Raw genomic sequence first — 23,048 nt, forward strand, 5'->3', positions numbered from 1 at the left:
GATCAAACCCAGGTCTCCTGCATTGCAGGCAGATTCTTTACTGTCTGAACCAGCAGGGGAGCCCAGACCACCAGGGACGTCTCCTCATATGTTCTTTGTTACTAATTATAACAAGCAAAAACTGATGGTGCTTAGTGACGAAAACAGCAACAACAATCATTATCATGGCTTACTCGTGTAGTGCATATTATATGCCTGCTGCCGCACTAAGCACTATATAGATGATTGTGATCCCTCACTTCAGTCTTGTCCGACTCTGAGACCCTATGGACTGTAGCCCACCAGGCTCCTCTGTCCATGGGATTCTCCAGGCAAGAATGTTGGAGTGGGTTGCCATTTCCTTCTCCAGGAGATCTTCCCCAACCAGGGATCAAAACCATGCCTCTATTATATCTCCTGCATTGGCAGGTGGGTTATTTACCATAGTGTCATCTGGGAAGCCCATATAGGTGATTAACTCAATTTTCCCAACAAACTTACTAGGTAAGTATTCTATTATTATTGCCATTTTACAAAAGTGAAAAAACGGAGACTTAGAGAAAACTAAGTAACCTGCCTAGGTGAAGCAGCCAGGATTTGGCCCTGGGAATCTACTGGCTCCAGAGCCTTGATCTTTGACCTCTAGAGCACTCTGAACTGCAGCAATGTATTACAGAAATATTCAAATTGGCAAAGGGAGTTGGTAATGTCCCTGAGCAAGATATGAAATAAAGCCAGAGGAGACTGGTTGTTTAGGTGTATGAGGAGACCCAGAATAAGGCAAGGAGAAGAGGGAGGAGCTGAGAAGCACTGCAGTATTCTGTCCACATCCAAGAGGGCACTATTGGCCTGGTACCCAGGAGCCTGCTCCCCATTTTCTACCCCAGGTCCAGGTGACCCCTGGGGGTCCTTTCAGAGCTAACATGTTAGGAAAATCAGAAGTATTTGTTCAGAGTTCATTGTGACTTGGCTTTATTGATGTAGGCCAAAGGTCCACAATCTGGTTGGCTTGTAATGGAGACGGCGATAAATCACCACGACCTGGACATTGAGTTCATTCAATATTGTGAACTTGTCTTTTTTCATGATGCTTTTGAATCTGATCTAACAAAGGGTTGTGGACTTGGAACTAGATTGCCTCATTTGAATCTTGGTTTTGCCATTTATAAGCAATGGGACTTTGGGCATGTTACTTGACCTTTCCATGCCTCTGTTTCCTCATCTGTGAAATGGGAAATTAATAATCCATCTGTTTTGTAGCATTGTTTTGAAGACTGAAGGGCTATGTATAAAGCATTTACAGCAGCGATGACAAACAGGTACCGTATTTTTGTTCAGTTCAGTTCAGTCGCTCAGTCGTGTCCGACTCTTTGCCACCCCATGAATCGCAGCACCCCAGGCCTCCCTGTCCATCACCAACTCCTGGAGTTCACTCAAACTCACGTCCATCGAGTCAGTGATGCCATCCAGCCATCTCATCCTCTGTCGTCCCCTTCTCCTCTTGCCCCCAATCCCTCCCAGCATCAGAGTCTTTTCCAATGAGTCAACTCTTCCAATGAGGTGGCCAAAGTACTGGAATTTCAGCTTTAGCATCATTCCTTCCAAAGAAATCCCAGGGCTGATCTCCTTTAGAATGGACTGGTTGGATCTCCTTGCAGTCCAAGGGACTCTCAAGAGCCTTCTCCAACACCACAGTTCAAAAGCATCAATTCTTCGGCGCTCAGCCTTCTTCACAGTGCAACTCTCACATCCATACATGAACACAGGAAAAACCATAGCCTTGACTAGACGGACCTTTGTTGGCAAAGGAATGTCTCTGCTTTTGAATATGCTATCTAGGTTGGTCATAACTTTCCTTCCAAGGAGTAAGCGTCTTTTAATTTCATGGCTGCAGTCACCATCTGCAGTGATTTTGGAGCCCAGAAAAATAAAGTCTGACACTGTTTCCACTGTTTCCCCATCTATTTCCCATGAAGTGATGGGACCGGATGCCATGATCTTTGTTTTCTGAATGTTCAGTTTTAAGCCAACTTTTTCACTCTCCTCTTTCACTTTCATCAAGAGGCTTTTTAGTTCCTCTTCACTTTCTGCCATAAGGGTGGTGTCATCTGCATATCTGAGGTTATTGATATTTCTCCCGGCAATCTTGATTCCACCTTGTGCTTCTTCCAGCCCAGCGTTTCTCATGATGTACTCTGCACAGAAGTTAAATAAGCAGGGTGACAATATACAGCCTTGACGTACTCCTTTTCCTATTTGGAACCAGTCTGTTGTTCCATGTCCAGTTCTAACTGTTGCTTCCTGACCTGCATAGAGGTTTCTCAAGAGGCCGGTCAGGTGGTCTGATATTCCCGTCTCTTTCAGAATTTTCCACAGTTTATTGTGATCCACACAGTGAAAGGCTTTGGTATAGTCAATAAAGCAGAAATAGATGTTTTTCTGGAACTCTCTTGTTTTTTCGATGATCCAGCGGATGTTGGCAATTTGGTCTCTGGTTCTTCTGCCTTTTATAAAACCAGCTTGAACATCTGGAAGTCCACGGTTCACGTATTGCTGAAGCCTGGCTTGGAGAATTTTGAGCATTACTTTACTAGCGTGTGAGATGAGTGCAATTATGCAGTAGATTGAGCATTCTTTGGCATTGCCTTTCTTTGGGATTGGAATGAAAACTGACCTTTTCCAGTCCTGTACTATCTAAAAATTATGGTAGGTGGAAATATCTGCTCCTGAGATATTATGAACTTCTGAGATATAATGCTGCTGCTGCTGCTAAGTCGCTTCAGTCGTGTCCAACTCTGTGCAACCCCATAGACGGCAGCCCACCAGGCTCCCCCGTCCCTGGGATTCTCCAGGCAAGAACACTGGAGTGGGTTGCCATTTCCTTCTCCAATGCATGGAAGTGAAAAGTGAAAGTGAAGTCGCTCAGTCGTGTCCAACTCTTAGCGACCCCATGGACTGCGGCCCACCAGGGTCCTCCGTCCATGGGATTTTCCAGGCAAGAGTACTGGAGTGGGGTGCCATATAATAAACTATAGTAATCTGTACTAAAATGAAATTACCTTCAAGAGTTTATTTTGCAGGGCTCTGCTCCTTGTTCCTGCAGAGCATTACCTATCACTGATGAATATATGCACAGGGAATAGACAATTCAGGGACATGATTTCAGCTGCTACAACGTACCAAATACTAGAAGGGAAAATTCTGGATACCTGATCTCTGTGACCTGAAACTTTAACAGTGATCAGATACAACGAGTTTGGGGAGAGAAGAATCTTTACATTATTTCTTTGAATCCTGGACAGAGTAAAAGAAAATCAAGCTTGGGATAAGAAAATTGGAGCTTTATTTCTAGTCCTCCTTTTTTGTTGCTGGAGATTTTAGAGTAGGTGCAGTAATCTATCTCACTTCTATGGTTCCTTGGTGCTGTATTCAGAACCCAGTCATCCATGAACACCTGGTTCATACTCCATGGTCTGTACAAAGTCATCCCTAGCTGTCCAGGCAGCCACTCTGGTCTTGATTACCTGCATAAACTGAAATCCTTACACCCTTTGATACAATCTTGCATTATTAGTTGCCTTATGTAGTTAATCATTTATGGAACTATCTATCTATGTTGTTAATCATCTATGGAACTAACTATCTATCTACCTCTGACAATTTAAAAATCTCTAGTAGGAACCAACGCCTTCTCCTTGACAGCCAACTCCTTGAATTATGGACCTCAGCCTCCCTGGGGAAAGTGACAATGTAAGATATACCACTTGCAGTTTCTAGACACCACTCACTCACCTAGGACATTGAACTTGGGTAATACTCAAAGTTGGACTCAACAAACATTTTCTAAAGGGCCTATAGAGAGTGGCATGAGAAATATGTTGTATGACATAAAAGGAATATGAAATCTGGATCCTCGTATTCAGTCCAACAGAACATTTATTGAGCACCAACTATGTGCTAGATACTATACCAGTTGTTACGGATACAGAGCGGTACCTATCCTTCATAAGGGAGGCCCACCAGTCAACAGATGACTTAGTGATCAGAACATTCTGGGGACCCAGTAGAGGAACCCTGGTCCAGCCAGATGATGGTGAGGGAAGGAATGAGGTGGGCAGAGTAGGTAGGCTGGGGTAGGGTTACTGTATTTCAGAGAGAGGTTGAGCCTAGGCCGGAGGGTGGAGGGGACCCTGTTGTGACTGTTGGACTGGCCTGTTTTCCTTGTTGATTTCTAGCCCAGAGCTGATCAGAGCTGCTGATTTGTTTGAGTTTGCCGCACAGGAGACTGGGCCTCCCAGTTGGAGGAAGGGGCGGGCTGCTAGCTACCTCCCCATGCTGCTCTGGACCACCCTGAGAGAAAAGGAGGGCTCTGGGGGACCTGGTACATTCCTCCCACAAGATCCCTGGGCCGCAGCCTCTGCACCACGCCCTCGGCCTAGGCCAGGTGTGCGCCCTCCTTGCGGCGAGGGGGGAGCCCGGCAGCAGGGGTGAGCGCTTTTACAGCTCCGTGTGTGCTGTGTGTTTGTCTGCCTCCCGAGGGCTGGGTCCTCCTTATTCACAGGTGAGTCACACCCTGAAACACAGGCTCTCTTCCTGTCAGGACTGAGTCAGGTAGAAGAGTCGATAAAACCACCTGATCAAGGAAAAGGAAGGCACAGCGGAGCGCAGAGTGAAAGCTCCCAGCGGCGAGGCGCCGGGCAGCTCCCCTGCAGCGGCGGACGGCGCGGCCCGGCCTGGCCATGCCTGCGCTCTGGCTCAGCGGCTGCCTCTGCCTCTCGCTCCTCCTGCCTGCAGCCCGAGCCAACTCCAGGACGCCAGGTGAGTCCCTTCCCGGAGGGAACAGCGCAGCCCTGGGCCAGGAACTGGCCTTGCCCTGCAGACCGTGATGGCTGCACGCACTTTGCAAGAAGGCGCCCCACTTTGCAAGAACCTCTTTAGAGCTTACCCCTGCTCCGCCCTGTGGGGCTCCTCCAGAGGGTGGTTCACAATAGTATTATATGCTATTTACCAATACTATGTAAAGCTGTCTGATTTTAAAATGTGGAGCCAATGGATTGTGCCAAACCAGGGTTTTCTTCCCTTTAAAAAGTGCCTTCTTGAGTGTTTATTTATTTATTTATTTATTTTTTGATCAAGGGGCTCTGGTTTAATCAGTAACATGTGGGTATATAAATTCTTTTCCCACAGTGTGTTTTTATTGATGGAATTTTGGTGGGAATGTTTTCTGTGACCTTGAACCCCATGAAGGTTGAAAAGGCACCTCTTTAATCATCCCTCTGGAATTCCCATTTCTTTGGGATGGAAAATGAGCTTTAAGAGTCTTAACAATGCTTTTCCTTTTGCGTAGTGTTACTTTTTATAGTATTTTCACATAATATTTATTCAACAGGCATTTATTGGGCACCTATGTCATAGACCATTTGATCTTATCTAGGGCACCCAGTGGCTGTCACGCTGTGAGAAGTTCAACTCCTATAAACAAAACTTCCTGGGCACCTAGCAACGGTATACTGTATGCATGCATCAGCCATGACAACATAACGGGTGTTTTTCTTAAGTTTTACTTAGTAGTCACTGAATTTTACCAATGATATTTGCCTAATTACCTCAAATTTTGGGGTTTATTTTTGCTTCTTGTATCTGATGGCACTTGGATAATTATCTCAATATATCCAATATCCATTTTCACACATGTGAACATGTGTGAACATGATACCAAGTTCATGGGTACATGGAATTATCTTAGATACTCCATTTATTACTTTGCAGTCTGGGTGATGCCAGCCTGAATGGTATTTGAATGGAACAAATGTTTTAGTGGGTATTTGAATGCATTTGATTCAGTCTTTTTTGTCTAAGATAATCTTGAAATTAACTTCCAGGTCATCATCCTTGACTACTATTTAAAAATCACTTATGAAAATGATCATGTAGGTTAGATTCCCTTAGAATAAATAGCTTTCACCTAATGAGAAATATCGTAAAAGTAAGAATAGTCTTTGAGTATCAGAATTCAGAGAGACTGCTTATGGATTGACTTTTAGAACCCCTTGACTTAATAAATGAAAATATGGAAATGGATTTGTGCAAAGCTACAGAAGCAGCTACTGGCAGAGACACATCTGAAACTTGATCCATGAGTACTTAGACTGGAGCTTGGGGACCTTATTATAAAAGTAATAAGGGAACAGGTACATATGTTTTACATAATGAGTAATTGTTGAAGCAGTTTCCCTTTGGGCTATAGTTGCGTATATGAGTGTGTGTGTTAGCATTAGATAAGAGAAACAAAAATGTAGGGAAATATCAATTGTTTTGTGCTCCTCCTGTAGCTCAGTGGTAAAGAATCCGCCTGCAATTCGGGAGTCATAAGTTCTATCCCTGGTCTGGGAAGATTGCCTGGAGAAGGAAATGGCAACCCACTCCAGTATTCTTGCCTGGGACATCCCATGGACAGAGGAGCCTGGCAGGCTGCAGTTCACAGGGTCTCAAAAGAGTTGGACACGACTTAGTGGCTTACCAACCACAACATCAATTGTTTAATAAAATTAGAGTCAGGAGGAAAGAGTTTAGACTCTAACTCCTCAAGGATGGAGAAACTCAGAATGTCCAGTAAGTCAGAGGGACTTAATGAATTGTTAAGTCAGAAGCAGTGTTTAGGCTCATTTCCAGACTTTCCCCTTTTTCAAAGATAGGCCATTTAAAAATATTAGGCTGCCTCCTCAAAGGGCTTCATTTGAGGTTCAATGAGAGTGTGAAAAGTTTGTGTTAGGCTAGAGCACCCTTGCTTTTCTATTTATGGGATGCTGGGATCTTGTGGGAGTTGGAGTGAAAGTATGGTGCTTGCCATCTCCCAAAGTGACCTGTATCTGTGTACCTCTGAGAGCCTAAAGCAAGGACATTGCTTCCTGGGTGCTACCTTGCAGGTGAAATTATAGTGTTAGATATAATCAGAGTTGGTCTCAGCTAAAGCACATGTTTTCGAGTGAGCCTGACCTGGCTTTACATTTTTGACTGCTTTGTTTATTAGTTCCTTATTAGTAACCATTCAGGCACCTCAGCCGCCCGGAGTCGGCTCTTTGCTGTTAAATGGAGGCAATAGTGCTGTGTAACCTTGCAGGGCTGTTGAAAGGAAGAGGAGTTATTGTGAAGAACTTTAAAATGCCTAGAACTACATTTCTTTAAGATGTCTGATGCCAACAGTGTAAGTGTGGTGAACTTGGATGCTTAGAGATCATCAAGAAAGATGAGGATTCCCCCTCAGGAGCTCACAGTTGGCGTGAATGTGGCTGTAGGTCCAATGGTCTGCAGCAGAGTTCCCCTGAGGAGGTTGGAATGCCACTAGAAATGTAGCCAAGAATCTGGTGGTGAAGAGCCTTACGTGCCAGGATCAGGATATGCAGTTAGGTTAGTGCCCTGTAGCAAAGAAGGGTTGCAGAAGGTCTTTTTTTCCAGAGAAGGAAGGATTTATAATTTGCAGCACGTGAGGAACACTTGATTTTCCAAAGCACTGTCTCCAGGCTGCAGGTGGTTTCTAAGAAGAGTGGACATGGGAAAGGTCGCTCATTTAAGGGCTTAAAGGATGGAAGTGAGCTAGGAGAGGCAAATAAATGGCCATTGAAATAATCCAAATGAGACTTGATGAGGGTTTTCATCATGGTCATGGAACAGCAAAGAGGAAACAGATCACAGAGACATTTAGAAGGTGAAGTTGGAAGAATTTGGTGATCCAGTGAGTATGTGCGTTGGGGATAATAGTAAGGGGAAACTGTGAGAAATAAGAAAGAGTCCAAGATGGGTCCAAGGCTTCAACTTCATGTAATTGGTTAGGCAGTGATGCCATTAAAGGAAATGAGGACTTCAACAAAAGGGTCAGATTTGAGAGCAAGGTCGGCAGTAGATGAAGCGGAGGTGAGTTTCCATGGGGATATGTTGAGTTTGAGTTGCAAGTGGGCATGTCCAGTGAACAGCTGGAACTATAATTTTGGAATTAAGAGGAAATTAAAACAATATAAAGTTGGGAGTCCAACAAAGCCTTGAAAATAGATGAGACTACCTGGGTTCAGTTGAGTCACTCAGTCGTGTCCGACTCTTTGCAACCCCATGAACCGCAGCATGCCAGGCCTCCCTGCCAATCACCAACTCCCAGAACTTGCTCAAACTCATGTCCATCGAGTCAGTGATGCCATCCAACCGTCTCATCCTCTGTCGTCCCCTTCTTCTCCTGCCTTCAATCTTTCCCAGCATCAGGGTCTTTTCAGGTGAGTCAGTTCTTCGCATCTGGTGGCCAAAGTATTAGAGTTTCAGCTTCAACATCAGTCCTTCCAGTGAGCACTCAGGACTGATCTCCTTTAGGATGGACTGGTTGGATCTTTTTGCAGTCCAAGGGACTCTCTAAGAGTCTTCTCCAACACCACAGTTCAAAAGCATCAATTCTTTGGCCCTCAGCTTTCTTTATAGTCCAACTCTCACATCCATACATGACCTCTCCCAGGTCTTTCTCTCTTACCTGGGAGAAAGAGGTAAAAGAAACCTCAATACTTAACAAGGAGATGGAAGAACAGTGAAGGAACAGGAGGAAGGGGCATTGAGGCTAGGGGAGAATTAAGAAAGAGGAGAGTTTTGTTAGAGCAAGGAAGAGTTTCAACAATATCAGAGTCATACACAAATGAAGCTATCTATGAAACAGAGACAGAATCAGGGACATAGAGAATAGACTGGTGAAAGGGGGAAGGTAGTGGGAGAGGGTTGGATCGGGAGTTTGGGATTAACAGATGCATACTATTATGCATAGAATGGATAAACAACGAGGCCCTACTGTATAGCTTAAGGAACTATATTCAATATCCTGTGATAAGCCATAATGGAAAAGAATATGAAAAAGAATATACATATATATATTTGTTTAACAGAGTCATTTTGTTGTGCAGCAGTAATTAACACAACATTGTAGTTCAACTATACTTCAATTAAAAAATGTAAGAGTCAAAAATTTCTACTTTAGGAGTCATAGTTTCTACTCAGAGGTAGAAATATAAACACACAAAGGGTGAAGGCTAAGATGACACTATAGGATTCAGCCACTAGGTCAGTTTTGAACCACTTGTTCTAGAATGCTGAACTCAGCATCCAAGATTATTCAGATCACTAATTTAATTTCTCCCATAGCCTGATGCTGGAAAAGAGGTACTTAGGATTGTGTTGTGATTGGTGGAAAGGACCCCTGGAAAGATTTATACTCTCGTAGATTCTGTTATTTAACTTGTGGAGTGGTGGGCTTCCCAGGTGGCTCAGTGGTAAAGATTCCACCTGCCTATGCAGGCAATGCAGAAGATGTGGGTTTGATCCCTGGGTTGGAAAGATCCCCTGGAGAAGGAAATGGTAACCTACTCCAGCATTCTTGCTTGGAAAATCCTGTGGACAGAGGAGCCTGGCAGGCTATAGTCCATAGGGTTGCAAAGAGCTGGACACAACTGAGTGACTGAGCACACACACAACTTGTTGGAATGGTATAGCATCCTGCACAGAGGTACAGGCTCTGCAGTAAGACTGTTTATCTGTGTGTGTGTGCTCAGTCATATCCAACTCTTTGTGACACCTTGGACTATAGCCCACCAGGCTCCTCTGTCCATGGAATTTTTCAAGCAAGAATACTGGAGTGGGTTGCCATTTCTTCCCTCAGGGGATCTTTCCGACCCAGGGATCGAACCCGTATCTCTTGCAAATCCTGCCTTGGCAGACGGATTCTTTACCACTGCATCACCTGGAAAGCCTCACATAGTGAGGTTCAAATCCTAGCGGCATCATTTACCACTTAAGGGAGTGACTCAAGCTGCCCCCCATGTTACTGGGTTTCCTCATCTCTAAGGTGAAGATAATGAATTGCTGTGATCACTGCATGTACAGCATTTTGCACAATGCCTAGTAAACACTCACAGTGTTCAGTATTACTGTTGTACAACTAATTGCTCTGCCAGTACCAAATGTCAGTATAATGCCTTCTGAGTTTTTTGGAAGAGGCTCCTTTCATTAGTCCAGGAAAGGTGATGAGGAGTCCTCTGGCTCAGGCTGAAATGAACTCTAAGTTTCACCCAATGAAACAAACAGAATTCCTCACAAGGAACCCAAAGCAGATTGGAATTTCAGGATTCAGTTTCATATCATTTCTTCTTACATTTTGTCAACCATCATACTTCATCACATACAGGTTCAGCATGTGTTACTTTCTGGAACATGCCCATGTATAAGATGACTCCCACATTAGATGATCTGTTGCTTCTCAAATTCCATTTTTAACATTCCTCAAGCAGTTTTTTAATTTAATGCAGTTTTTCTCTATTTTGGATCAGGTGAATTGAGACATGGTCCTATTTGTCTTATCTTTTGCTGCTGTCACTGAAAAGTACGTCATTTTCAGAAGACATGAAAAAGATTTAAAACCTATCCCGAAGCACTCATTGTGATCATCATAGCATAATCATCTCAAAAGGCTTACTTAGGATAACTTTCAGGCGCTCACAATTGTGGGATGATGAACTATTAGGAGAATTGTGTTTGATAGCTTGGTCTCTTTCTTATTTAAAAATTATCTGAAACATTAGTTGAGGTCATTTCAGGTTAACATGTCTTCCCCAAATAATATTTTATTTTAAATATAAAACAATTGAGAAAGTGCTGTGTAACAGAAATTTTGAAAAGACTTAAATGTGGCCTTATATTCATCTTATATTCAAGTATGTATAATAAATTGGCATATAGAAATGCGTTGGAGTGCATTCCCATGTAGGAATATTCCCATGTAGGTTTAAATTCTGAGTGTTTCGAACTGGGGGAGCCACTGGTTTAACTCCACTGACCCAAGAAGCTGAGGAAGAATGTTGATTTGTGATCAGTGTTTATGGGAAAGTCAGGAGCATGAACTCAAGATGTTGAGGCCATCCTGGGAACATTTTTTCCCATTTAAGTTCTTAGTGGCTGAACTATTTTGACTTTTTTTTTCTCCTAGAGAAATTTGCCACGACAAGATTTAGCAATCTATTATAGACCAGTGTAGAAATAACACCATAGATTCTAGAATACTCTAGTCACAAATTAGACCAAATAGATTACTGAATCATACTGAGCCGTGTTCTAATATAATTCCCAGGTATATGATGTAATATTTGAGCCACACCCAAAGCCAGAAGCTGAGTCTTTTTTTGTGTCTGTGGGTGACTGTATGTGTGTATACATGCCTCCCCAACAAACATGGGCTTCCTTATGTCATAAAAGAAGAAAAGAATGGCTCTTTTTCCAGCACTGATCAATGTGAGGACTTCCTCTCTATCAGAAGAAGGTGGAGGTCAATTGGGCAAACATATATGTATCCTGGACTTCTTCAGTTTTGTTGACCTCTTTACAGAAACCTGACTGTTTCTTTTCCAGATTTTATTTTCTTTCATTGTGTGACTATGGATCTTCACATCCTAGAAAAAATAAAATTGCAGCTAGATAATTTCCCATACTAATTTAAACACTGGAAAAATGATCAGATCTTCAGCTGTACCTATATTGGGCATTTGTTATGAAAAGGTTTGCACGTTTCACCACTTTCTTCTTTTATTAACTGCATCATGGACCTAAGTGAGAATGACTCTTAAGGGTTCTCTACCGGAGCCTCTCCTTTAAAGTTAAGGAAAACGACACTCAGGGAGGCAAAGTGACTGTCCAGATCATCATCACTGGCTAGAGCAGAGATCAGCTCCAGGACATGTGACCCTCATTTATAGATTGGAAAATTGAGGCACAGGAAAGTGATTGTCTTGACCAGAGCCGGGCAGTTAGTAACAGGACTGGATTTCAGTCGCTAGTTTAATGTTCTTTAACAAGATACCTCCATGGCTTATTTCTCATTCTTTTTAAGAATTTTCTTTTAAATCAATTTTCAGAGTTGATGGACTCTTGATCTATTATAACAACATCCCTTACATTTCTAGCTGGGACATCTGTGTCCTGGCCTTTCAGAGCTCTGTGTATGTGAGTCCTTAGAGTAGCCTTTCCTTTAAAGATGGCAGTGAACAACAGGGTAAAACCAAGCACAAACTCCAGTTTCTAAGAGAACTGACAAGAGAGCAAATTTCAGATTACCAAGTTTCCTCTTCTGTTTGTTTTTATCACATAGCTTGTAATTGACCAAGTGGCTCAAGAATCTTAACCACCAGACCGTCAGAGAAATCCTACCTCTCAATGTTTGGAATCTATTAAAGTATCGTTGTGTCCAGAGGCTATTTTTCTTTCCCTCAGTTCAGTTCAGTTCAGTCGCTCAGTCGTGTCCGACTCTTTGCGACCCCATGAATTGCAGCACGCCAGGCCTCCCTGTCCATCACCAACTCCCGGAGTTCACTGAGACTCACGTCCATCAAGTCAGTGATGCCATCCAGCCATCTCATCCTCTGTCGTCCCCTTCTCCTCCTGCCCCCAATCCCTCCCAGCATCAGAGTCTTTTCCAATGAGTCAACTCTTGGCATGAGGTGGCCAAAGTACTGGAGTTTCAGCTTTATCATCATTCCTTCCAAAGAACACCCAGGACTGATCTCCTTTAGAATGGACTGGTTGGATCTCCTTGCAGTCCAAGGGACTCTCGAGAGTCTTCTCCAACACCACAGTTCAAAAGCATCAATTCTTCGGCACTCAGCTTTCTTCACAGTCCAACTCTCACATGCATACATGACCACTGGAAAAACCATAGCCTTTCTCTCCCTGGCTGGAGATTATTAGAATACGTTTTGAAGTTTTTCGGGATTCTGTCTGTTTCATGGCTAGAACATTGACCACTAAGCTTTATACATACTTATTGTTCTTTCAAGTTACTACTGATTTTGCTGTTGGTTAAAGGGGATTTCTAATGTTTAAAGATCATCTCTCATCTTGATAGGCCGGTTTACTCTGTGAGCCCAGTGGATCCAGCAGCACCCCAAAGCAGTGGCTCTTGTCTCTTCCGAGGGGTTGTACGTGGGATATGGTAGGAGGGGATCTTGACAGGCTGAGATCTTCAGGGACAGAGGCCAGGCCACAGCTGACCAGGCATGGCAAGTAACATCATTTATTTATTTTTATGTATTTATTTATTTGGCTGCATTGCATCTTAGTCACAGCACGTGGGAACTTCACTGTGTCATGTGGGAACTTTTTGTTGCGTTGTGCGGGCTTCTCTCTAGTTGTGGCATGAGGGCTCCAGAGCTTTTTGGACCATCTACAGGGAAGGATCTTCCTTAAAGATTCCACTGGATCTTGTACAGGCTTCTCTCTAGTTGTGGCATGAGGGCTCCAGAGCTTGTAGGACCATCTACAGGGAAGGATCTTCCTTGTAGGAAGGTCTTAACCGCTGGACCGCCAAGGAAGTCCCCATTTCATCCTTTAAAGTGATCTTGAATTTTACGGTTTTATGTGTGGCTGCTTCTAGTTTTAGCTTCTTCAGGTGTATCACAATACGTTTTCTAATTAGAGTAAGAGACTGGAAAGGCACTTCCTTTGCTAAGAGCTGGGATGTAGGACACGTCAATCCTACCTTCTGCTGGAGGTTTCACAGTCCAAATTCTTCTTACAATAACTATTACCTCTCTTCGTGGATACAGCAAAATGATTGGGTTCCTAAAAGACCATTTAATTCACTGTTCTCACTTTAAGCACCACAATTTTAATTTACAATTTTCAAGTGGATTTTTTTTCAGCAATGAAGTTTGAAGGAAAGTGCTATAAAATGCATTTCATACCTTTTCCGACAATGTAATGTACATGAATAAGATGGTCAGATAGCATCACTGACTCAATAGACATGAATGTGAGCAAGCTCTGAGAGATAGTGAAGGACAGGGAAGCCTGGAATGCTGTCGCCCATGGGGTTGCAAAGAGTCGGACATGACTTTAATGACTGAACAGCAACAACAACAACGTATACAAGTTACCATGTTCTTCTGGCAAAACTAAGAATTCAAATGGTGCCTGCCTGGTAAGCGTGCGCATGCCTAAATGTGTGTATCTTTGTGAAGGAATGTAGTGAGAGCAAAAAAATCTGTGGCTAATCTCCTTGTACAAAAATATCTTGTTCATGAAAGCAACAAAAGGTTTAAAGAGGAAGAATCATTAGGTAACTTTTTTTAAGGAGCCAAAAAACACAAATATAAGCAATAGAAAAACCACATGTAATGTATACTCCATAAAGCATTTCAGTGCAAATCAGAATTTCCTTTGAAACTTTTCTTTATTCAGAATCCTCATACAGGATTTCTTTCCTTTTAGTCTTCATCGCTTCAGGGGTCACCTCTGGCTATCGTGGACTCTCTAAAGTCCTTTAGGTCAGCCATTTCTTAAAGGGGCAGATGACACCTTTTGCTGGGCCATGTAGCAAGTGCTGAAAGAACACTATGCTCTTTAAGTAATAGTCAGATGTGCTTTCTGTATTGGGATGCTTTTCTTTGATGATCTCATGAAAAATAGACATTCCTGCAGCAATTGGCTCAGATAGTAAAGAATCTGCCTGTGATGTAGGAGACCTGGGTTTGATCCCTGGGTTAGGAAGATCCCCTGGAGAAGGGAATGGCTACCCAGTCCAGTATTCTTGCCTGGAGAACTCCATGGACAGAGGAGCCTGGTGGGCTACAGTCCATGGGGTCGCAAAGAGTCAGACATGACTGAGCAACTAATGCTCACTTTCACAGCAATTTCTGTGGTCAGAAGGTTGTAGAGTAACAACAGGGTGATGAACTTTCAGACAGAATCCTCACTGCGATCACTACTGATCACACCCTGTAGCTGACTCCTGTTATCTTGGAGTCAAGCCTTTAAAGATACCATGTGTAAGAGAAGGGAGCCTCTTCTGTATCCTTTGCGTCCTAACCTTCTCTTCCTTCTCAGCTTTGCTAGTCAGGCAGAAACTGAGACCTCTTCCCCTATCCCCATTGTCTGCTGGGATCCTGGTGGGGTGTTAGGGAAGACGTCTCCCTGGTCTAGTCCTCCCCGGCTGAGTCATCCATATCCACCTGTGCCATTTCTAAGTCTAGATTACAATACAATGTGCTATGAACTCGTGATGAAAGTAGGTGACTCCTTGTAAGCCCTAATCATTGAAAAAACGTGGTAAAAGTTTCATTGGCTCTCAAGGACTAGACCACTTAAAATTGAAAAGGTTTGTCTGTACTCTATCATTCAAAATTTTCCATGGGATTACAACGCCGGCTACTGTTGGTCCTCTCCGCACTTCACATCGCAGGCTTACTTGTACTGCTTGGGCATTTACATGTCCTGGAAAACAAATGATCAGGCAGGTTACAGCACCAGTTGTTCTAGCGGCGTTGGCATAAAAGGAAGCTGTGCCAAAGGCCAGGCAGAGAACGGAATTCAGTTAGAAAGCTCTTACAGAGGGAAGTGCCTTGTCAGTTTTCTTATTCTAATTAGAAAATGTATTGCGACATACCTGAAGAAGCTAAAACTAGAAGCAGTCACACATAAAAACATAAAATTCAAGATCACTTTAAAGGATGAAATGGAGACTTCATGGTGGTCCAGAGGTTAAGAATTCACCTACCAATGCAGGGGACGTGGGTTCCACCCCTGGTTGGGGAACTAAGATCCCACGTGCCTCACGACACCTAAGCCCGTTGTGTAGCAGCTACTGATTCTGGAGCTCTCATTTCACAACTAGAGAGGAGTCTGCACAGTGTCATGAAAGATCCCTCATGGCACAATGCAGATCACGTGTGCTGCAAATAAGACTCAATGCAGCCAAATAAATAAATATTTACAAATAAATAAATAAATTATGAAGTATTCAGATTTTGCTTTAAAGTATTTACCCAAGCTGAGAAACAAATGAAACCTTGGAAAGAAAAATCTCATGTAGAAGATTTTAAAACTGGAAAATATGAGCATTTTCATCATCATCTTTTTAAAAATTATAATAAAAATACTCATCATCTTGAGCATCACAGACATGGAGACTTTCAATTTTTGCAAATAGGATGATAGCTTCCAATGCCCTTGATACCAAACTGATAGATGTGTCAGGTTTTTCTTGCTTCAGACTTCATAAGTAATGTGCAATTGGAGTATTTGTAAAAATAATTTTTTAAATACTTTATAATAGATTGCTACTTAAAGGACACCCGCTTTAATTGTTTTTGTTCTAAAAATAGGCATTTACCAGCTTTTTAAAGTGAGTATACTATTCTCACCTTTACTTCTATTCACCATTGTCTATCTATTTATTTATATTTGGACTTCTTGATGAAGAGCCTCATTACAGCTGACTTCCCAGAGGTGATGATTGCTGTCTTTGAGCAGAAAAGAGTTGTCAGTAAATGAGGCCAGTTCTTTGACTCAGAGGAAGGGGATGATATCTAAATAATAATAAATTAAGATTGAATTTTTAGCGTAATTTCTTTGAACAAACAAAAGGAAGGAGGGTGGTTGGGATTGATAACCCCAACTCATGTCTGCCCACTATGATGCTTTTCCTCTAAAGCAAGAATATTAAGAAGCAGAGGAAGTAAAAACATAAAATGAAATATAAGTGAAATGAATGGGACAGAGATGAAGTTAGGCTGGAAAAGTAGATAGGATTAGACAGTGGAAGTCTTTGTAAGCAATGTTTAGGAGTTCTGGTCTTTATCTAAAAATTTTTAAAAAGGCATTATAGAGGAGAGATGTTGGTAAATATCTCACAGGGAGATATTGGTAAAATTTGTATTTGAAAAAGCTTTTCTGACTATACTGAATGGAGGGGGGCAAGAGAAGTTGCAGAGGATTCAGTTAGGAAGCTATGCCGACAAGAGACGAGACAACTGGGATTTGGTCTTGCGTGGCTGTTGTGGAGATAGACTTGGATGGGCTTGAGCTGTTTAGAGGATTATATCAATACAATTGGCCATTGAATAGAATATAGGCAAATGAAAAAGATGGAGACCCTATAAGGATAGCTCTCAGCTTTCTGACTTGAAGGGATGACAAAAGTTTGGTGGTGGTTTTTTTTTTTTATAATTTTTTTTTAATGTGGTATAGTTGCTTCACAATGTTGTATTGGTTTCTGCTGTACAAACAAATGAATCATCTATATGTATATATACATATATCCCCTCCCTCTTGGACCTTCCTCTCACTGCCCTCCCATCCCACCCCTCTAGGTCATCACAGCCCACTGAGCTGAGCTCCCTGAGCAGGTTCCCATTAGCTGCTGTTTTATACATGATAGTGCATATATGTCAATCCCACTCTCCCAACTCATCCCATCCTCCCGTCCCCTCCACCCCATCCACATGTCCATTCCCCATGTCTACATCTCTATTCCTGCCCTGCAAAGAGGTACCGTTTTTCTAGATTCCACACATATGTGTGAATATACGATATTTGTTTTTCTGACTTATTCACTCTGTATGACAGACTCTAGGTCCATCTTTGTCTCTAAAAATGACCCGATATCATTCCTTTTTATGGCTGAGTAATATTCCCTTGTATATATGTACCACATCTTCTTTATTCATCTGTCAATGGACATTTAGATTGCTTCCTTTGGAGAACAATATGGAAGTTCCTTAAAAAACTAAAAATAGAATGACCATATGACCTAGCAGTCCCACTATTGGGCATATACCCTAAGAAAACCATAATTCAAAAAGACACATGCACCCCAAAGCTCATTGCAGTATTATTTATAAATTTAGTCTTTATATGTTTTGTGTGAAGAGCTTTTGAGACAACCAGTTGAAAATATAAAGTGGATGGTTGGGCATGAGGATCTAAAATTGAGAAGGTATTCTGGGCCAGGGAAGTATCTTGGTACGTCCACACCTGTTGTGGTTATTGAAGTCCTTGGCTTGGATGAGAGAGTTCTAGAGTTCTATCATGAGAGGCATGGAGGCTCAGGACTGAGACTTGAGAAGCACCAACACTTAGAGTTGGGGCAAGTCTCCCACAAAGACTTGAACAGGGTAAGGGAAGAGGTGAGAAGCCAAGAGGAACCTGGCAATATGGCATCATAGTATCCAAGGGAAGAGAGTTTCAACAAGGAAGCAGAAGAAAAGATTCGATGTCTCAGAAAGGGAATGAGAGGCAGAAAATACAAGAAAGGAAACAAGGCACATACCTGTCTAATCCTCTAAATTAGGAAGAGAATTAAGCACCATCTCTAAAGCGGTTTATATGTGGACTTATCCCCAGGAGATTCCAGGTCACTTATTCTAAACTTGCTGCTGTTTAAGTGATTCAGTATTAGTGCTCTTAGCAGCTGAAATGGCAACAAGAGCAGCGAGGCTCTACGTAACAGGAGCCAGCGCACACTGTCAGGTTCAAACATGACGCTCAGATTCCTAGCTCCTGAGATAGTTCCGCACAGGGGCCAAGTACACTGCCTGTCAAGACTGCATAATGGAGGCAAACTGATCTCATGGTCGCACACCTGCCTCGCCCCTGCCCCTCTTTGCACGCAGTCCTGGGCGTGCTGCCCTTTGCAATGGCAGCTTCAGGTTCACACGCAGAGGTCGGGACATCCTGGCGCTGAAATGGTTCGTCCAATGAAAGCAGCAACCTGCAAGTCTCATACGCTCCTTCTAACAAAGGATCACGTTCCTCTTGCAATTCATGCCGTTGTCATTTCCCCATAGTTTTTATTTCTGGGGGTACAAACATTAACTTTTTTTTTTTACACTGAATGCCTTATATGTAAACAATGAAAACTTTATGTATTGATGTTGAGAAAATTTCATATTGGGTGCCTAGAGTCCTGAGAAATTTCTCTATGTTCCGGTTCTTGTTTGGCTTTTCTTAGAATCACACCGCCTTCCTTCTGTCTGTGCTTCCATCCATCCTTCCTTTCAGCCAGCCTTTCCTCTAGCAGTCACAGTCGCAAGCCCTGTACTAGGTACGATGGGCTATGTCGACTGAAAAAAGTACACGCAACCTATAAGTTGAGAGTTATGTTTTATTTGGTGGAATCTTTTGGAACTTAAGCCCACGAGGCAGCATCTCAAGTAACCCTAAAGAGAACTGCTCCCAGGAGGTGGGGTGGGTGGGTGTGTTGGTGGCAGGAGCAGGTATATAGAAATTTTGTAACAAAGGGCAGGTAGCCGGAATGTCAAAAGCTTTTTTTTTTGTAAACTAAAGAAAACCAGATATTCCAAGTTAAGGAATTTAGCACTTTTCTATGAATGGAAAGATGTAAGAGTCAGGACTCACTGAAACCATTCCTTTGATGTGCACCTCATCTGTCTGGGGCCAGTATCCTGTGTTTTCACATCCTGAGCTCCCTTTCCTTAGGGCTCAGCGTAGGGAGTGACTGCAGTCTGATGGCCTCTAGATGGCTGGTGTTCTCCTTCCTGAGTTCCTTTACAGTTCACTGGCTCACATTGGAGGGCTGTAATCTCTGATGAATGACTGTGACTTGCTTGTTTACTGATATGGCAAGTAATATTCCTTTTCTCAGATACGAAAGTGAGAAGTGCGATAGAGGAAATTAGTCATGTACACAAATAGGGATGACTCAGGATTGAAAGTGATAAGTGCCATGAGAGAGATGGAGATGAAGACCTGTGGGCAATCAGAAAGAGAGGCTCTTAACTGGTTATCACTATGGACCAATGCCATCTAATTTTTTTTTTCCTAAGATTGCTCTTCTGCCGAGTGAGTTCAGAGAGGGTGGGAGCAGGTAGTGCCCAGGCAAAGGAAACAGCAAGCCTAAAGGCCTAAAGGGAAATAGCTTGTGCACCCCAGGATTAATGCATGCCAGGGTCTATGTGTTGGAGTCCAATGAACGAGAGATAGAAAGAGGACCAAGGTCAAGGTGGAGAGGTCAGCAGGGCCAGATCTAGAGGGTTTTGAAAGGAGTTTGGATTTAAAATTTTGTTGTTACTGTTAGAGCACTAAAAAGCACAAGGGTCCATCATAGGAAGGTGGAAATTAGATCAGCTTGGTGAAAAGCAGAGCCGCGCTTTTGATGTTTAGAACAATAGAAAGAGGACTTGCTTGTATACAAATGGTCACAGGAATGCCAAATTGTTGATCTGTTCTCGTAATTGCTTTCAACATTTCCTCTGGAGAATTTAAAATGAGGTCTTGATGAACTGCAGCCCCTGATGCTGATTATTCCAAGACCTTGCCCCAGTACAACCGTAGGAAATATTTTCAGTTTCCTTTCATTCTTTGAAGGATACAGCTTGGAAACAGCCTTTGGCCCCGGAGCTTCCTGTCCCAACCGGTTGGAGTTGTGTGTTTGAGTGAGGGTGGGAGTGTTAGGTGGGCCCGAGGCGGTCTGCACACCTTGCTGCATTGTTTGCAGACTTTGCAGCTCCTGGACTGTGTTTCCTGGTGGGGAGCGTGGGGGGTGGTGGGTGGATCAGCCTGCCTCTTGCTGCCCGGCGGGCTTTTCTAAGAAGCACCTTGAGGGTCAGCGATGGTATGCTATTACAGTTATTATGATAATAAATGTTTAAGTGCCAAAGAAGCAGCATACGTTGCAGTCAGACACAATTACTACCCACGTTTTCCTAGACAGAGAAATACAAAAAAGTCTGCGTGGCGTGTTCGGTTTCTGCGGGGCTTATGTGGGACTTGAGGTGAACTTGCTGAGTCTCCTTTCTTTAGCTCCTGAGGAGCATCCCTGCTGACAGGGCAAGGATTTAGGCTGGTGGAGTGAGGGGATGGTGAGGGGACAGGAGGAAACCTTGAAAGTGAAGTGAAGTCACTCAGTCATGTCCGACTCTTTGCGACCCCATGGACTGTAGCCTACCAGGCTCCTCAGTCCGTGGGATTTTCCAGGCAAGAGTACTGGAGTGGGTTGCCATTTCCTTCTCCAGAGGATCTTCCCCACCCAGGGATCGAACCTGGGTCACCTGCACTGTAGGCAGACGCTTTACTGTCTGAGCCACCAGGGAAGTCAAAACCTTGATAAGATGTCCCTAATTTGGAAAGAGTACCATAGAAATGAATAGTCAAATAAGGGTAGTGGGTAGGACCTGGTTCCTGTGATACAGAATCAGTGAGACAGGGAGAAAGGTTCTGCCACTCTTAATTCCTAGACCCTATATGTCTTCAGGTCTGTTCAGGGTCAGAGTCTGATTTGTTTCTGTATTTTCTGATACAGTAATAGCTTAATGCCAGATCCTGGACCTATGCCTGTCCATGGTAGAATGAGGAAAACTGTGATAACATGATGTGTATGTGACAAAGGACATGTCCAAGATGTGTATGTGACAAAGCCCAATATATCTCAAATAAGTGTATATTTAATATCTTATTTGGAATTCTCCAGGCAAGAATGCTAGAGTGGATTGCCATTTCCTTCTCCAGTGGATTTTCCCAACCCAGGGATTGAACCAAGGTCTCCTGCATTGCAGGCAGATTCTTTACTGGCTGAGCCACTAGAGAAGCCCATATAAAACATTATGATTCCCTTTATTGAAATCTTGCTGGCTCACAAAGCCCAGTGTCCGAGCACCAGGGCAGTGCCCCTGTTAGATGTGAAGCGATACTTACTAAATGAATGGATGAAATGTATGTCTTTTCCTCTAAGTATCATGAAAACTCCATGAAGTCTTGGACAGCTATTGGTTTTTTAAAAAATGTATTTATTTATGGCTGTGCAGGATCTTCACTGTTGCATGTGGGCTTGCTCTAGTTGCAGTGAGCCGGGGCCACTCTTCATTTTGGTGCCTGGGCTTCTCATTGCAGTAGCTTCTCTTGCAGAACACAGGCTCTAGCTGTGTGGGCTCAGTAGTTGTGTCGTGTGGGCTTAGTTGCTCCACAACATGTGGGCTCTTCCAGGACCAGGGATGGAACCCATGTCCCCTGCATTGGCAGGCAGATTCTTAACTACTGGACCACCAGGGTAGTCCCATCTGTTGGTTTCTGGCTACCGCTAAACTCCTGAAAACAGGGTATGGCACATAGATGCTCAGTCTATATTTGTTGGATGAAAGGATTTGACAAATGATTCCCAATGGACCTAGGACATGTCCAGGACCCCATCTTTATACTTGTATCACTGTATACTTTTGTGTCAAGGCTCCCTGATGGAAACTAGACAATATAGTTAAAAAATTTACAGCTGGCCCCAAATTTAGAAGACTAGCAAGTAGATTAAAAAAAAAAAATTCTGTAACAGATTTAAAGCTGAACAAGGCTAAACATAAAAAAGGAAGTGTAATAAAAAAACATTTTTAGAGTTTCCTCTTGTTTGAAAATGTATTATAGGTGTGTGTGCCCAGTCACATCTGACTTTTTGTGGCCCTGTGGACTATAGCCCGTGAGGCTTCTCTGTCCGTGGAATTCTCCAGGCAAGAATACGGGAGTGGGTTGCTATTTCCTCTACTCCAGGGAATAATTGAACCCATGTCTCCTGTGTTTCCTGCATTGGCAGGTGAATTCTTTACCACTGTGCCACCTGGGAAATGTACCTAACCCTGGGCTTAAAGAGAAGCCCAACTGAGAGAGAGCAGGGTAGCTTACAATAGGTTTGCCGTAGAGTTCCAGAGTGGAGAGACGCTGCCCAAAGGCCTCCTGTATTGGAATTATATGAAGGCGTCTCCATTGAAGGCTGTGAATTTTAAAGGAAGAACATCATTTCTTTCATAACAGAGCTTTAAAGCAGAAGGGACAGAAGGAAAGGGAAATGGTTAAAAAAAGATAACGGGGTTTTCTATTTTTAAATGCTCTAAAAATACATCACTTCCTAATGAAATTAACTTCTACCAGCAAAAAGTTTGTTTTGAATGAAAAAAGACTTCCCTGGTGGTCAGGGTGGCTAAGACTCCACGCTCCCAGTGCAGCCGGGTCTTGGTCAGGGAAGTAGATCCCACAAACTGCAACCAGAAGTTCGAATGCTGCAACAAAGATCGAAGGTCCTGCAAGACCCAGCGCAGACAAATAAATAAACAGAATAAACATAAAATAAATACAAAAAAGAAAACAGAGACCACACAAAAAGCAGAAAATAAAAAAAGCAATGAGACGTTTGAAATTATTTCGAGATTGTTCACAAAGGTCATCCAGGGCAGGGAGGGCACTGGCTCAGTGTGGGATCCAACCGGACAGCCTCACAAGGATCA

The 23,048-nt window shown here is 43.0% G+C and overlaps 1 protein-coding gene across 1 annotated transcript in view; it reads left to right on the forward strand.

Moving 5' to 3' along the window:
* The first annotated feature begins 4,596 nt into the window (after window positions 1-4,596).
* LAMC2 (laminin subunit gamma 2) overlaps window positions 4,597-23,048 on the forward strand; it is a 67,342-nt gene continuing 48,890 nt past the window's right edge. The window contains exon 1 of the mRNA XM_055583657.1: window positions 4,597-4,797. Coding sequence (XP_055439632.1) covers window positions 4,719-4,797 — 79 coding nt within the window. The 5' untranslated portion in view covers window positions 4,597-4,718. The remainder of the gene's footprint in view (window positions 4,798-23,048) is intronic.

This window comes from Bubalus kerabau, chromosome 5, assembly GCF_029407905.1.
Source record: "Bubalus kerabau isolate K-KA32 ecotype Philippines breed swamp buffalo chromosome 5, PCC_UOA_SB_1v2, whole genome shotgun sequence".
Lineage (NCBI taxonomy): Eukaryota > Metazoa > Chordata > Mammalia > Artiodactyla > Bovidae > Bubalus > Bubalus kerabau.